This window comes from Kogia breviceps, chromosome 15 (assembly GCF_026419965.1).
Source record: "Kogia breviceps isolate mKogBre1 chromosome 15, mKogBre1 haplotype 1, whole genome shotgun sequence".
Taxonomy (NCBI): domain Eukaryota; kingdom Metazoa; phylum Chordata; class Mammalia; order Artiodactyla; family Physeteridae; genus Kogia; species Kogia breviceps.
Genome location: NC_081324.1, coordinates 55,070,797 through 55,083,195, shown reverse-complemented (window position 1 = coordinate 55,083,195; position 12,399 = coordinate 55,070,797). Strand labels below are relative to the sequence as shown.

Here is a 12,399-nt window from a genome sequence, read left to right as displayed (position 1 = left end):
ATGTGCAAGGTAAAACAAATATGTTCTCAACTGGGAGAGGTGTATAGGAGGCCAGGAAGAATAAATCAGGAAAGGAAAGTGTACAGGAGATAGATTTTTAAGCACAAGACCTCTTAGGAGTTGAAAAGGAATGAATTCTCATTCTACATTAGTTTTAAAGGAGAGGTATCTTTATTCTGAAGTAAGATGACTTAGGTAGAAAAAGAAATACACTGTGATGAAGAGACGAAGTAAGGACACTCACAAAAACTGATCACAGTCTGCAAATAAAGTAGAATGAGAGATCTTTTTTAAAGTGAAGGACTAGGATGTGTGATCAGAGGATAAAGGTGAGTGATAGTTTATCAAAATTAGTATAAATGGAATACTTACGTAAAGGATTTTGTCCTTCACTTGCATAATATTCATACATGCCACTTTTAACCAATGTGTCATAGTGAGGTAGGAAGTCAATTCGTTCTTTTGTAGCTGTTAGTAGTAACTGATTGACTGACTGTAGCAGGTACAGAGTGACTCCATCTTTAACAGTTTCATCTGTAATCAAGAGGTAACATCTTAAGTGCTAAGCTAGCATCTGAAACACAATGAATTTATAATTTTAAATATACAAACTGTATCAATGAAATGACTTTTAAAATTGTACAGGCAAATCCCCAAACAATGGATCCATCTATAAATTCAGTTGTTGTGTTTTGTTAAGAATATCAGTGGAATAGGTTCAAATACTTCCACTCATCTGAAACACTCAATTCTTAAGTTAAGCTGTCACAGAAAATCAGATGAGGAACTATATTAAAATGGTATCAATATGAATGGAGAAGAATGATTAAATCCAAAAAGGAATCAGGCATGAAAATTGGCAAGTCTTAGAACATAACTGGGTAAAAAAAGATAATGAAGAATCCAAGTTGGTCAGAAGAATTAGCTTCTTAAGGGCCCAAGTAGAAGATCTGCGGCTAGGTGTTGTGCTGAGCAAGGTCTCATCTTCTGTAGCCATAAATGATATCAACTCTTTGCCTATAATCTTGCTTGAAAAATATGACCTCTGCACAAACTGGATGCATACAGCTAGTTTCCCTCCCCCATCCCCCAAACATCAGTTTTTTGATGCTTATCTATCTCATAAAATAGTCATTGCTCTGTGATACACTAGAACATATTAAATATAAAAGCATAAACATAACATTGCTTACCAAAGTTATCACAGGTAATTTCTTTCCTACTTGTTGTTGTAATAACAAATTTTTCTTCAGGTGAAATGCCAAGTGTCTGTCCAAAATAATAGAATAAAATCAATTATTATACAAAGGAAATAAATGTACTATTCAAGTTTACAAACATATGAAAATATTGATACGGATATTATAATCTTCTAACAGTGCTACATTTATTTGAGAAATATGTCTTAATGTTTTTATATTTTGCCTTTGCATAATTAGCCACAAATCTATCTACAAATTACCTAGATTTTTCTGCTATGATATGTCACCTAGGAACATAAGTGATTAATTGAACATTTTTAAAGGGTTTAACATCAGCAGGGCTCTCTTAGACAAAAAACATATAATTTTATGTCAATATGTAAGTAAACTTATTTGGAGCAAAATATTAACATAACACTTATGTTCATATATGTTGAATATTTAAATATGCAAAAACAAAAGTACTAGAACAAAATAGAGGTTAATATTTTATAACACTGAGGTAAGTACAGCCACACTATGCAGGGTATATGCATAAAGAATCTTTATTATAACCCCTTCCAAAAGTATAACTTTAAAAAATTAAGGCAACATAAATTATGGGGGAAAACTACAACAGGAAACAAAGTGTTAGCATGCTTACTTCTGTTTCAGGTAATGATGAACTAGTTAATCTAGACCAACCTTACACAGAAGATTACTAAAAAAAATCTAGACTAATGATATTCAAGTCTTCAATACTGATACTAAAAACCCTATTGGTCACTACTGATACTAACTGAGGCACTAACGCCTTACTCTGAACACTGACAAATTGAAGGGAAAGAATAAAACATTTATCCTGCTTTCTTGTACCAATTAGATTTCAGGGTAACCATATATCTCTAATTGATGAGGCGAAGTTGTTCTTTTGCCTCATTGATTAGAGAGGCAAAGAATTCCTGCTAAAAAATACAGGAGGAATGGCAATCAGAATAGCACCATCAATGAAAGAACCTTAAATTAAAACTTGTTTATAGAGGAATCCTGCTGAAACCACCTGAATCCCACTAATTCAATCTTAGCATTTCTAAGAGTGGGTGAAATAGCCTTACGTTATGTGCCTCCTGATGTGATGTAATACGAAGTACCAGCACCACCTATGAAGAATTTTTAGATTCCCTACACCAAAGAAGCTGAACCTAAATCTTAATTATAAGCCTTTAAAAATAACTTCTAGTTTATAGGATATGTTGAGTTAGAACAAGCTAAATTACACCATAAAGGAGCACAGACAAATCCAGAATGTGGAATACGAGAGACAAACCAGCTTGATTTCGTCAACAAGTCAATCTCAGGAAAAACAAAAAAGACTGGGGGAAGGTACTTTGCTCAAATGCTCTAGATTTTAAAAGAATTAAGAAACATAAAAAAACAAGTTCAATATAAGGACCCTGATTTAAACAAACCAACTATAAAAAAACATTTCTCAGATAAATCTGAATATGGACTGAACAATACTATTAAAAATGTTAATTTTGATGATGTGATAGTAGAAGTGCATGCTGAGTATACAGGAGTGAAGTAAACTAAGGCCTGGAATATGCTTCAAAAGGCAAAAATGAAGCTAGCGTGGTAAATACTTGGAAACTGTTGAATGTGGATGATTATAGGAGGTTTCATTATACTATTATCTCTTTGTGCATGTTTGAAACTTGTAATGAGAAGAATTTCTAACTTAAAATATACTATTATAGACCAGTGGAAGAGAATAGGGAACCCTGAAACAGACCCACGCATACGTACACAGGGAGCTTGGCAAATAGGGGAATGACGTTACAGATTGATGAGAAAAGAATAAACTATTCAATGAATATTACTGAGACAACTACTTAATTGTACAGAAATAGATTTTTAAAATCCCCATCTCAACATACACAAAAATAAGTTCCAAGAGAACTAAAGCAGCTACATTTTAATCCAAAATGAGGAAAAATAGGGAAATCATTCTGAGAGGAGAGAGAAAGGATTTCTGAAAATACACAAGAAGTGCAAGCCATAAAGAAAAAAACTGGAAAACACGAAAAGATGCTCATCCTAGTTATCAGAGAAAATTAAAACTTTGATTATCATTCCCACAAGGCTGACAAAAAATTTAAGTCCTGATAATATAAAGTATAGGCCTCCATTAAAAGAATCACACATGATGAAGTGGAATTTAACCCAGGGATGAAAGAATTTTTCAGTATCAATGTGATACACCACATCAACAAACTGAAGAATAAAAACCATATGATCTCAATAGATGCAGAAAAAGCTTTTGATAAAATCCAAAATTGATTTATGATAAAAACTCTCCAGAAAGTGGGCACAAAGGGAACATACCTCAACACAATAAAATCTGTATATGACAAACTCACAGCTAACATCATACTCAACGGCAAAGAGTGGAAACATTTCCTCTCAGGATCAGGAACAAGACAAGGATGCCCACTCACACCACTTTTATTCAACATAGTTTTGAAAGTCCTAGCCACAGCAATCAATGAAGAAAAAGAAATGAAAGGAATCCAAATTGGAAAGAAAGAAGTAAAATTGTCACTGTTTGCAGATGACATGATACTATACATAAAAAATACTAAAGATGCCACCAGAAAACTACTATAGCTCATCAATTAATTCAGTAAAGTCGCAGAATACAAAATTAATATACATGAATCTGGTGCATTTCTATACACTAACAACAAACTATCAGAAAGACAAATTAAGGAGACAATCCCATTTACCATTGCATCAAAAAACAAAACAAAACAAAACAACCAAGGAATAAACCTACCTAAGGAGGCAAAACACCTGTACTCTGAAAACTATAAGACACTGATGAAAGAAACTGAAGATGAACAAACAGATGGAAAGGTATACCCTGTTCTTGGATTGGAAGAATCAATTTTGTTAAAATGACCACACTACCCAAAGCAATCTACAGGTGCAGTGAAATCCCTATCAAATTACCAATGGGATTCTTCACAGTACTAGAACAAATAATTTTAAAAACTGTATGCAAATACAAAAGATCCTAAATAGCTAAAACAATCTTGAGAAAGAAGAACAGAGTTTAAGATTCACACTTCCTGACTTCAGACTATACTACAAAGCTACAGTAATCAAAACAGTATGGTACTGACACAAAAACAGAAACATAGCTCAATGGAACAGGATGAAAGCCCAGAAATAAATCCACACATTTTGGTCAATTAACCTGAGACAAAGAAGGCAAGAATATACAGTGGACAAAAGACAGTCTCCTCAATAAGTGGTGCTGGAAAAACTGGACAGCTACATGTAAAAGAATGAAATTAGGGCTTCCCTGGTGGCGCAGTGGTTGAGAATCCGCCTGCCGATGCAGGGGACGTGGGTTTGTGCCCCGGTCCGGGAAGATCCCACATGCTGCGGAGCTGCTGGGCCCGTGAGCCATGGCCGCTGAGCCTGCGCGTCCGGAGCCTGTGCTCCGCAACGGGAGAGGTCACAACAGTGAGAGGCCCACGTACCACAAAAAAAAAAAAAAAAAAGAATGAAATTAGAAGACTCTCTAACACCATATACAAAAATAAACTCAAAATGGTTTAAAGACCTAAATGTAAGACCAGATACTATAAAACTCCTAGAGGAAAACATATGCAGAACACCCTGACATAAATCACAGCAATACTCTTTTTGGCTCTGTCTCCTAAAGTAATGGAAACAAAAGCAAAAATAAACAAATGGGGCCTAATTAAACTTAAAAGCCTTTGAACTGCAAAGGAAACCATAAACAAACCAAAAAGACAACCTATGGAATGGGAGAAAATATTTGCAAATGAAGCAACCAACAAGGGCTTAATTTCCAAAATATACAAGTAGCTCATACACCTCAATAAAAAAATAAAATTAAAAATGGGCAGAAGACCTAAATAGACATTTCTCCAAAGACAGACAGACAGACAGTCAACAGTCACACGAAAAGATGCTCAACAGCACTAATCACCAGAGAAATGCAAATCAAAACTAGAATGAGGGACTTCCCTGATGGTGCAGTGGTTAAGAATCCGCCTGCCAATGCAGGGGACACAGGTTCGAGCCCTGGTCTGGGAAGACCCCACATGCCGCAGAGCAACTAAGCCCATGTGCCACAACTACTGAGTCTGCACTCTAGAGCCCGCGAACCACAACTACTGAGCCCGCGTGCCACAACTACTGAAGCCTGCACACCTAGAGCCTGTGCTCCACACAAGAGAAGCCACTGCAATGAGAAGCCCATGCACTGCAACGAAGAGTAGCCCCCACTCGCCACAAGTAGATAAAGCCCAAATGCAACAACAAAGACCCAATTTAGCCCCCTAAAATAAATAATAATAATAATAAATTAATTTAAAAAAATAACCACCAGAATAAGGTATCCTCTCACACTGGTCAGAATGGCCATCATCAAAAAGTCTACAAATGTTGATGCTGGAGAGGGTGTGAAGAGAAGGGAACCCTCCTACACTGTTGGTGGGAATGTAAACTGGTACAGCTCCTACGGAGAAGAGTATGGAGGTTCCTTTAAAAATTAAAAAGAGTTACCATAAGATCCAGCAATCCCAATCCCACTCCTGGGAATATACCTGGAAAAGACAAACTCTCTAATTTGAAAAGATACACACACCCCAATGTTCACTCCAGCACTATTTACCATAGCCAAGACATGGAAGCAACCTAAATGTCCATCAACAGATGAATGGATAAAGAAGATAGTGAGTGTGTGTGTGTGTGTGTGTGTGCACACACACACACACACACACACAAAATGGAATAGTACTCAGACATAAAAAAGAATGAAATAATGCCATTTGCAGCAACATGGATGGACCTAGAGATTATCATACGAAGTGAAGTAAGTCAGACAAAGACAAATATCATATATCACTTACATGTGGAATCTAAAAAAAAAGATACAAATGAACTTATTTACAAAACAGAAACAGACTCACAAACATAGGAAACAAACTTGGGGTTACCAAAGGGGAAAGCAGGGCAGGGGAGATAAATTAGGAGTTTGGGATTAAAAGATACACACTACTAGGGAATTCCCTGGCGGTCCAGTGGTTAGGATTTGGCACTTTCAGTGTGGTGGCTCAGGTTCAATCCCTGGTTAGGGAACTACCCACAAGACGCATAGCCAAAAAAACAAAACAAACCCACACAAAACAGATACACCCTACTGTATATAAAACAGATAAACAACAAGAACCTACTGTATAGCACAGGGAACTATATTCAATATCTTGTAATAACCTACAATGGAAAAGAATCTAAAAAAGTGTGTGTGTGGGTGTGTATATACATCTGAGTCAGTTTGCTCTACACCTGAAACTAACACTGTAAATCAACTATACTTCAATTTTTTAAAAAGTTCTACTAAAGGGCTTCCCTGGTGGCGCAGTGGTTGAGAGTCCGCCTGCCGATGCAGGGGACACGGGTTCGTGGCCCGGTCCGGGAGGATCCCACGTGCCGCAAAGCGGCTGGGCCCATGAGCCATGGCCGCTGAGTCTGCGCGTCCGGAGCCTGTGCTCCGCGATGGGAGAGGCCGCAACAGTGAGAGGCCCGCGTACCACAAAAAAAAAAAAAAAAAAAAAAAGTTCTACTAAAAATACAGCTATATTTTGAGGGATATAAAAATAAAGTATAGGCCTCCATATAGGGAAGGTGGACCTTACACATTTCGGATAGGCCCGAAAGTCAGTACAACCATATTGAAAAGCAATTTGGTATGCTTTAGTAAAATTAAAAATACTCATATCCTATGCAATTCCACCCAAGAGAAATGAAGCTACAGACATAAACTGATGGGGAAAAGATTCTATTTGTTTACAGAAATAAAAATTGTCTTCACAGATCTTAGGCTTTTGTATAATCAAGACAGTCTTTATTTCAGTTCTTTACTACTTTATTTCTACAATGTCCCAACTGTTAGATCATGTGGTTACATAGCCTGTAGAAAAAAAATACATATTTTTACAATTAAATAGAATTTTTAAGATCTATGTACATCTGAAAAGTATTTATATTTCATACAATCTCTCCATAAGCTATCTTTATTCTCTGCTTTATCTATAATCCTTTATGAAAATTATTTCTCAATTTCATAACTTCTCTAAATATTTTATAGCTCTGGTATTAGAAAAACATAAATATTTTTACATTATTCATTATGCTTTTATTCAAGATGTCATACTCGTCTCTCTCCAATTTTTGGTCTAAAAATCTACCTTACCAGACATAAACTAAAGTCTTTCGTGTATCTGTACTCACCTGGCCTTGAATACAGACACATTTCCTCTGCCTTTCTCTACATGAAAGCAGGATGACATTCTATTTGGGCAAGAGTCATGACTGGGCTTTTTCATTTTTATAAGAGCACTTCAATTCCACCATTTTCTGGGTTAATGTTAAAGCATATGGATCTTCCAAAGTACCAGCCCTACATGTCTTTAGGTTAGCTTCAAACTATCTGCTGCCCAACTTCTCTCAAAAGCCAATTTTAAGAAATATTTATGAAGGGCTAACTAACTTGTAGTCCATAAAATCCTGAATACTTTAAACTTCATCAATGGATTAGGTCACTCAGAAGTTACATAGTTCAATGCATCTGTCTGAACAAAAAGCTAGCCTTTAATGATGTGCTTTGGTATTATATCCAATTGCTCTGTCCCTGAACCACACCAAAACCAGGAACACCCATATTGCACTTGAGTGAGAAATCTCTACAAAAATTTGGGTGGTAACTGCTTAAAGCAAGCTGCAATACCCTAAACAACACATAGCGTACCTTGCATTAAAAGACAAGAGAAGAATGCATTAAAAGACAAGATAAGAAGAGCCTCTCCTATCTCTAAGAATGTTGTCCATCTTATCAGGATTTGTGAGGAATCTAGGGAGAAATTTTTCTCAAATCAAAGGTTTGCATCTTAGCAGCTGGGATGTTTTTATTTTATAGACATTGTGGATTACCTTTCCTTCTTTGTTTTGACCCCCAAGAAACTCAAAGTTGATTTCATGGCTCAGCATTGGTATATGCTTTAATCAAATGAACTTCCATTTATTAGTTCTCCTCAGGTTACTATTCTACTCTTTCCTAGATCTACCTTCTTTTACGTTGTTTCTTTTCATCTTTTGGAATTTTTAACATAATATACCCTACGTGCAAATTTTTTTGAAGGAACAGATTGATTCATTTAAGTAAACAGCTATAAACCAACTATTAGGTAAGGCTCCTACCCTCAAGAAGCAGATACTATTTTTTAAGTATGATGGTATAACAAGTGCTATAGAAGGGTGACAAAGAATAGTTGAACCACACAAGAGAAGAAGTAGGCATTTCCTCAAAATTAGGGGTGGAGAGGAGGGTTTGCACATATGGGACTTAATGCCTGGGCATATTAAGAACTAGCCAAATAAGTTATTTTCTAATCTTTGATTCTGCAAGGTCACAAGGGCTCAAGTGAGTCAATAACTGCTTATCACAGGTGTAAGGGCTTCTGCCAAATCCACCTTTTCCTCTTCCTTCTTCTTGATTGCTCCCCTTTTCTACAAAGTGCGCTTCCCCAAATAAGTTTAGGACCCATAATACTTTCTAGCACTACAAACACTTATTTGTTTGTTTTCAGTTTTAATGAAAAACTTTAATTTAGTGCACTATCTGCCTCTTCCCCTAAAAAGGAAAATGAAGGCTTTAGTAAATAGTGCGGATATTGTGGAGATTGTTTTTAAAAAATACAAGCTTTAGAATCAAACAGACCTAGATTCCAATCCAAGTTTCATTGCTCATGAACTGTATAAACTCAGACTTCATTCAGTAACTTATTTCAGTTCTTCATGTCTGTAATGGGGACAAAGTTATGGGATTAGGTGGCAAAATCTAATGATGTTTTAAACTCTCAAAAAAAAAAAAAAGGTTAGCCTTCCTTTTTTTTTACTAGTTCTTCCCTCCCACTTCTAATCAAATTTAACCTTCTCTGTTCCAGCAGGAAAAAGTGGAAAGGAGAGGAAAAGAATTAGTCAAAGAAAATATTTTCCTTGTTAAAATATTGAAGGAATGGAATGAATATATCTGTTCCCTATAACACAGAACATCACTTGAGGCTGAGTGGAATAACAAAAAGAACTTGGCTCCTGGGTTTGAATTCTAATTTTTGTACTATCTGTTTGACTTAAGTGAGTCACCATCTCCAAAAGTGAGTTTCCACTTCCGTAATAAGAGGTTAATACACTTCCCCTATATATGTAACAGACTTACTGACACTTCTCACATGGGAGAATTATTTCTAGAGGGAGGGTAAATTAGTACAACCTTTCTGAAAAACAATTTAAAAATACGTATCAAGAGCTTTAAAAATATTCCTGACCTTTGATCCAGTAATTTCACTTCTAAGATTCTAAACCAAAGAAAAATAAAGACATAAAAGACTATGCATATAAGGGGAAAGAATTTTTAAAAGAATATATATATGTAACTGAATCACTGCTGTACACCTGAAACTAACACATGACACTGTAAATCAACTATACTTAAATGTTTTTTTAAAAGGAGGAAAAAAAGTTTAAACTAAAAAATAAAAACGAAATAAAATAAATCTCCGATAAAAAGACTATGCATTCAAACATGTTTATCATGGCATTGCTTAAAATTGAAAGTAATGTAAATGTCAACAAAAAGAGAGATCTGGTTATGTAAACAGTGGTACAAAACAGACCACTTCGATTATGAAGACTTGCGTCAAAACAGAAAAATACTGACAATATTAAGTGAAAAAAATGGAATATAGAAATGTATTACGGTTATTTAAAAATGGGGGGTGAGGGTAAGGATACGAAGAAATAACTCCAAGTGCTAACAGTGGTTAAAAATTTCACAGTGAGTAAAAGGTTTACTTTTTTCCCTCTGGTTCCTTATTTTCTTTAATGTGCTGATAGTTTAAAATCAGTTTTATATGTCATGACTTTAAATCATTTACATATAATCAATATAAATATTTTATATAATCAATTACAAATAATAAACATGAAGAGTTTCCTTTCCCTGATGAATATAAAACATTCATCAAAAAAAAGAGCATTCATTCATTCACTTTTCAAAGACATGGGACTCTGCTATATCCATACACAGAATGAACTTTTAAGTTTATAAAATTTTGTCTCCATTCTAATTTGGCCATTTACTACGTGCCAGGAACAATTCCAGACGCTGGGAATACAGAACAAATCAAAGTCCTTCCTCTCAAGTCATTTTTTCCCCTGAGTCTTGATTTCTATTATTTCAGCAACTAGTATACAGAGTTAATAGCACTAAAAACATCAGCCTGCTCAAGTTAAAACACTGCTTCACACCAAGTCCTTTTTCCTTGGAAGCTAAGTGTTCTCTATCGCTTAAAAAGAGCCCCAAGTGGTTAATGCAGCTCACGACAATACCCCTTCTTAGAAGCTCGAGCACCAGCAACACCTCAGATCTAGAAAAGACTTCCCAATTTAAAGTAGGACTTTGCCTACATAGTCATTAACTTTTAAAGCAAACTAGTACAGGGAGTATATAGGTCCTTTGGTGTTCCGCAGATACCCTCGGACACCATTTGAGTGGTTCAGGAACTCCCAGGGGGCTGGGGGGTGCAGGAAACCAGAAGGGCAGCTCCACCTGAGCTCTCTAGGTCAAGTGCTTCCACTACGGAAGGAGCGGGCCAGGGCGGGCCTGCAAGCCTTCTTGACAGAACGACCCAGGAAATTACTGCATCAATAAACGAACCTGAGGAAAATCGACTCCAGGAATTTAACAACTTCTATCACAACACTCCTAAAAGAGCCATTGGGGAGAACTCCGCTCTCTTCTTTAAAACAAAACAAAACAAAAGTTCCACCCGAAAGAGACACAAGTGGCTTTCCCGACTGGAAGAAAAGCTGCACGGCCTCAGAGCGCTAAGTTCGCCCCGGGCCCATGAAACCCGCGGTACCAAAGCCTGGGCGGCGCGACCCCCAGAACAGGGCCGGGGCAGAGGCAGGCCCACCGACCGCCGGCTCCGCACTCCAAGGCCGGCGCCCGGACCGGCCCCAGGCTTCCCCGCCCCCCTCGGGCATGGCGGGCACCCGGGAGGGAGAAGCCAAAGCCGCGGGACCAGGGCCGGGTGACAGTTTTATTGCCCCCGGTGAGCAACTTGGGCTTCTCGTCACCCTCCCAACCTCAACTATACCCGCGCATCCCTCCTTAGCGTACCTGACACACTGAGGCGCGGAACGCCGCGAAGTCCGAGCGCTCCGTGACCTGCAGCGCCCGGTCCCCGAGCTCCGACTCCTTCTCGCGCCGGTCAAACAAGTACACCGTCCGGAAGCCGTCGTCTCCGCCGCTCTCTCCGGTCTCCACCGAGGGCCCGCCGCCGCCCGCCGCTGCCATATTGGGGAAGAGGAGAAAAAACAGCAGCGCCGGCTTCTGCGGCCGTCGCGCTGAAGGCCGAGGTACGGGCTCCGTGCGGCGCCTTCAGCTCCAGCCCCCGGGGCGGCACAAGGCCTCTACCCCGGCGCACTCAGCTCCTCCCTCGGCGGCGGAGGCGGCGGCCGACCAGCCGCAGGCGCGAGGATCACCCGGGAACCGATTCGAACGAGCTCCTACCCGTACACCACGTCACTTCCGCGGCCCGCCGCTCCCGCAGAGGAGGGGGCGCGCGGCGCGCTCCTCGCAGGGACGGGACCCGCGCCCGCTGCCGCCCAGGCGAGGTCGCAGCGTTAGCCGCAACCAGGCCCGCCGCCTATAGCTGTGGCGCAGGAGGAAGAGGGGCCGCCGGCGGCGCGCACGGGGCGGGGCGAATCCGGAAGGCCGCGCGGGCCTTGGGCGGGGCTTCGGAGCCCGCTGCCCAGGGCCCGCCCCTTTCGCCCTCGCCAAGCTGGAGGGAAGCGCGCGGTCCCTAGCGGGCGGCGGCCCTTTGAGGGAAGGGCCTGGTATCCGAGGCGGGAGAGCCTGTCCCGCGAGCGGCGGGTGGAGTCTTCCGAGAGACTGTTTTCTCCCGGCCCAGAGGGTCCTGGTACCTTCCCGCCTCTCCATAACCCCGACCTAGCCTATCCGGCTTCGAGCTCCTGGCGTCGCGGCCACGGCTGCGACCTCAGGACCAGGTCGCGTGAACGCGGCGGTGGGAAGCGCCAGGCCCGCGGGCCTCGCGGT

At 39.7% G+C, this 12,399-nt stretch overlaps 1 protein-coding gene across 2 annotated transcripts in view; it reads right to left on the bottom strand.

Moving 5' to 3' along the window:
• Positions 1-12,061, bottom strand: part of SMCHD1 (structural maintenance of chromosomes flexible hinge domain containing 1) — a 126,610-nt gene extending 114,549 nt beyond the window's left edge. The window contains exons 1-3 of one of the 2 annotated variants that reach the window (XM_059039426.2): positions 11,461-12,061; positions 1,194-1,269; positions 373-534 (exon numbers count right to left, since the gene is read on the bottom strand). In XM_059039426.2, the coding sequence (XP_058895409.1) occupies positions 373-534; positions 1,194-1,269; positions 11,461-11,637 (415 nt within the window). In that variant the 5' untranslated portion in view covers positions 11,638-12,061. The remainder of the gene's footprint in view (positions 1-372; positions 535-1,193; positions 1,270-11,460) is intronic. The other variant, XM_067015874.1, reaches the window with a different exon arrangement.
• Between the last annotated feature and the right edge of the window lie 338 nt (positions 12,062-12,399).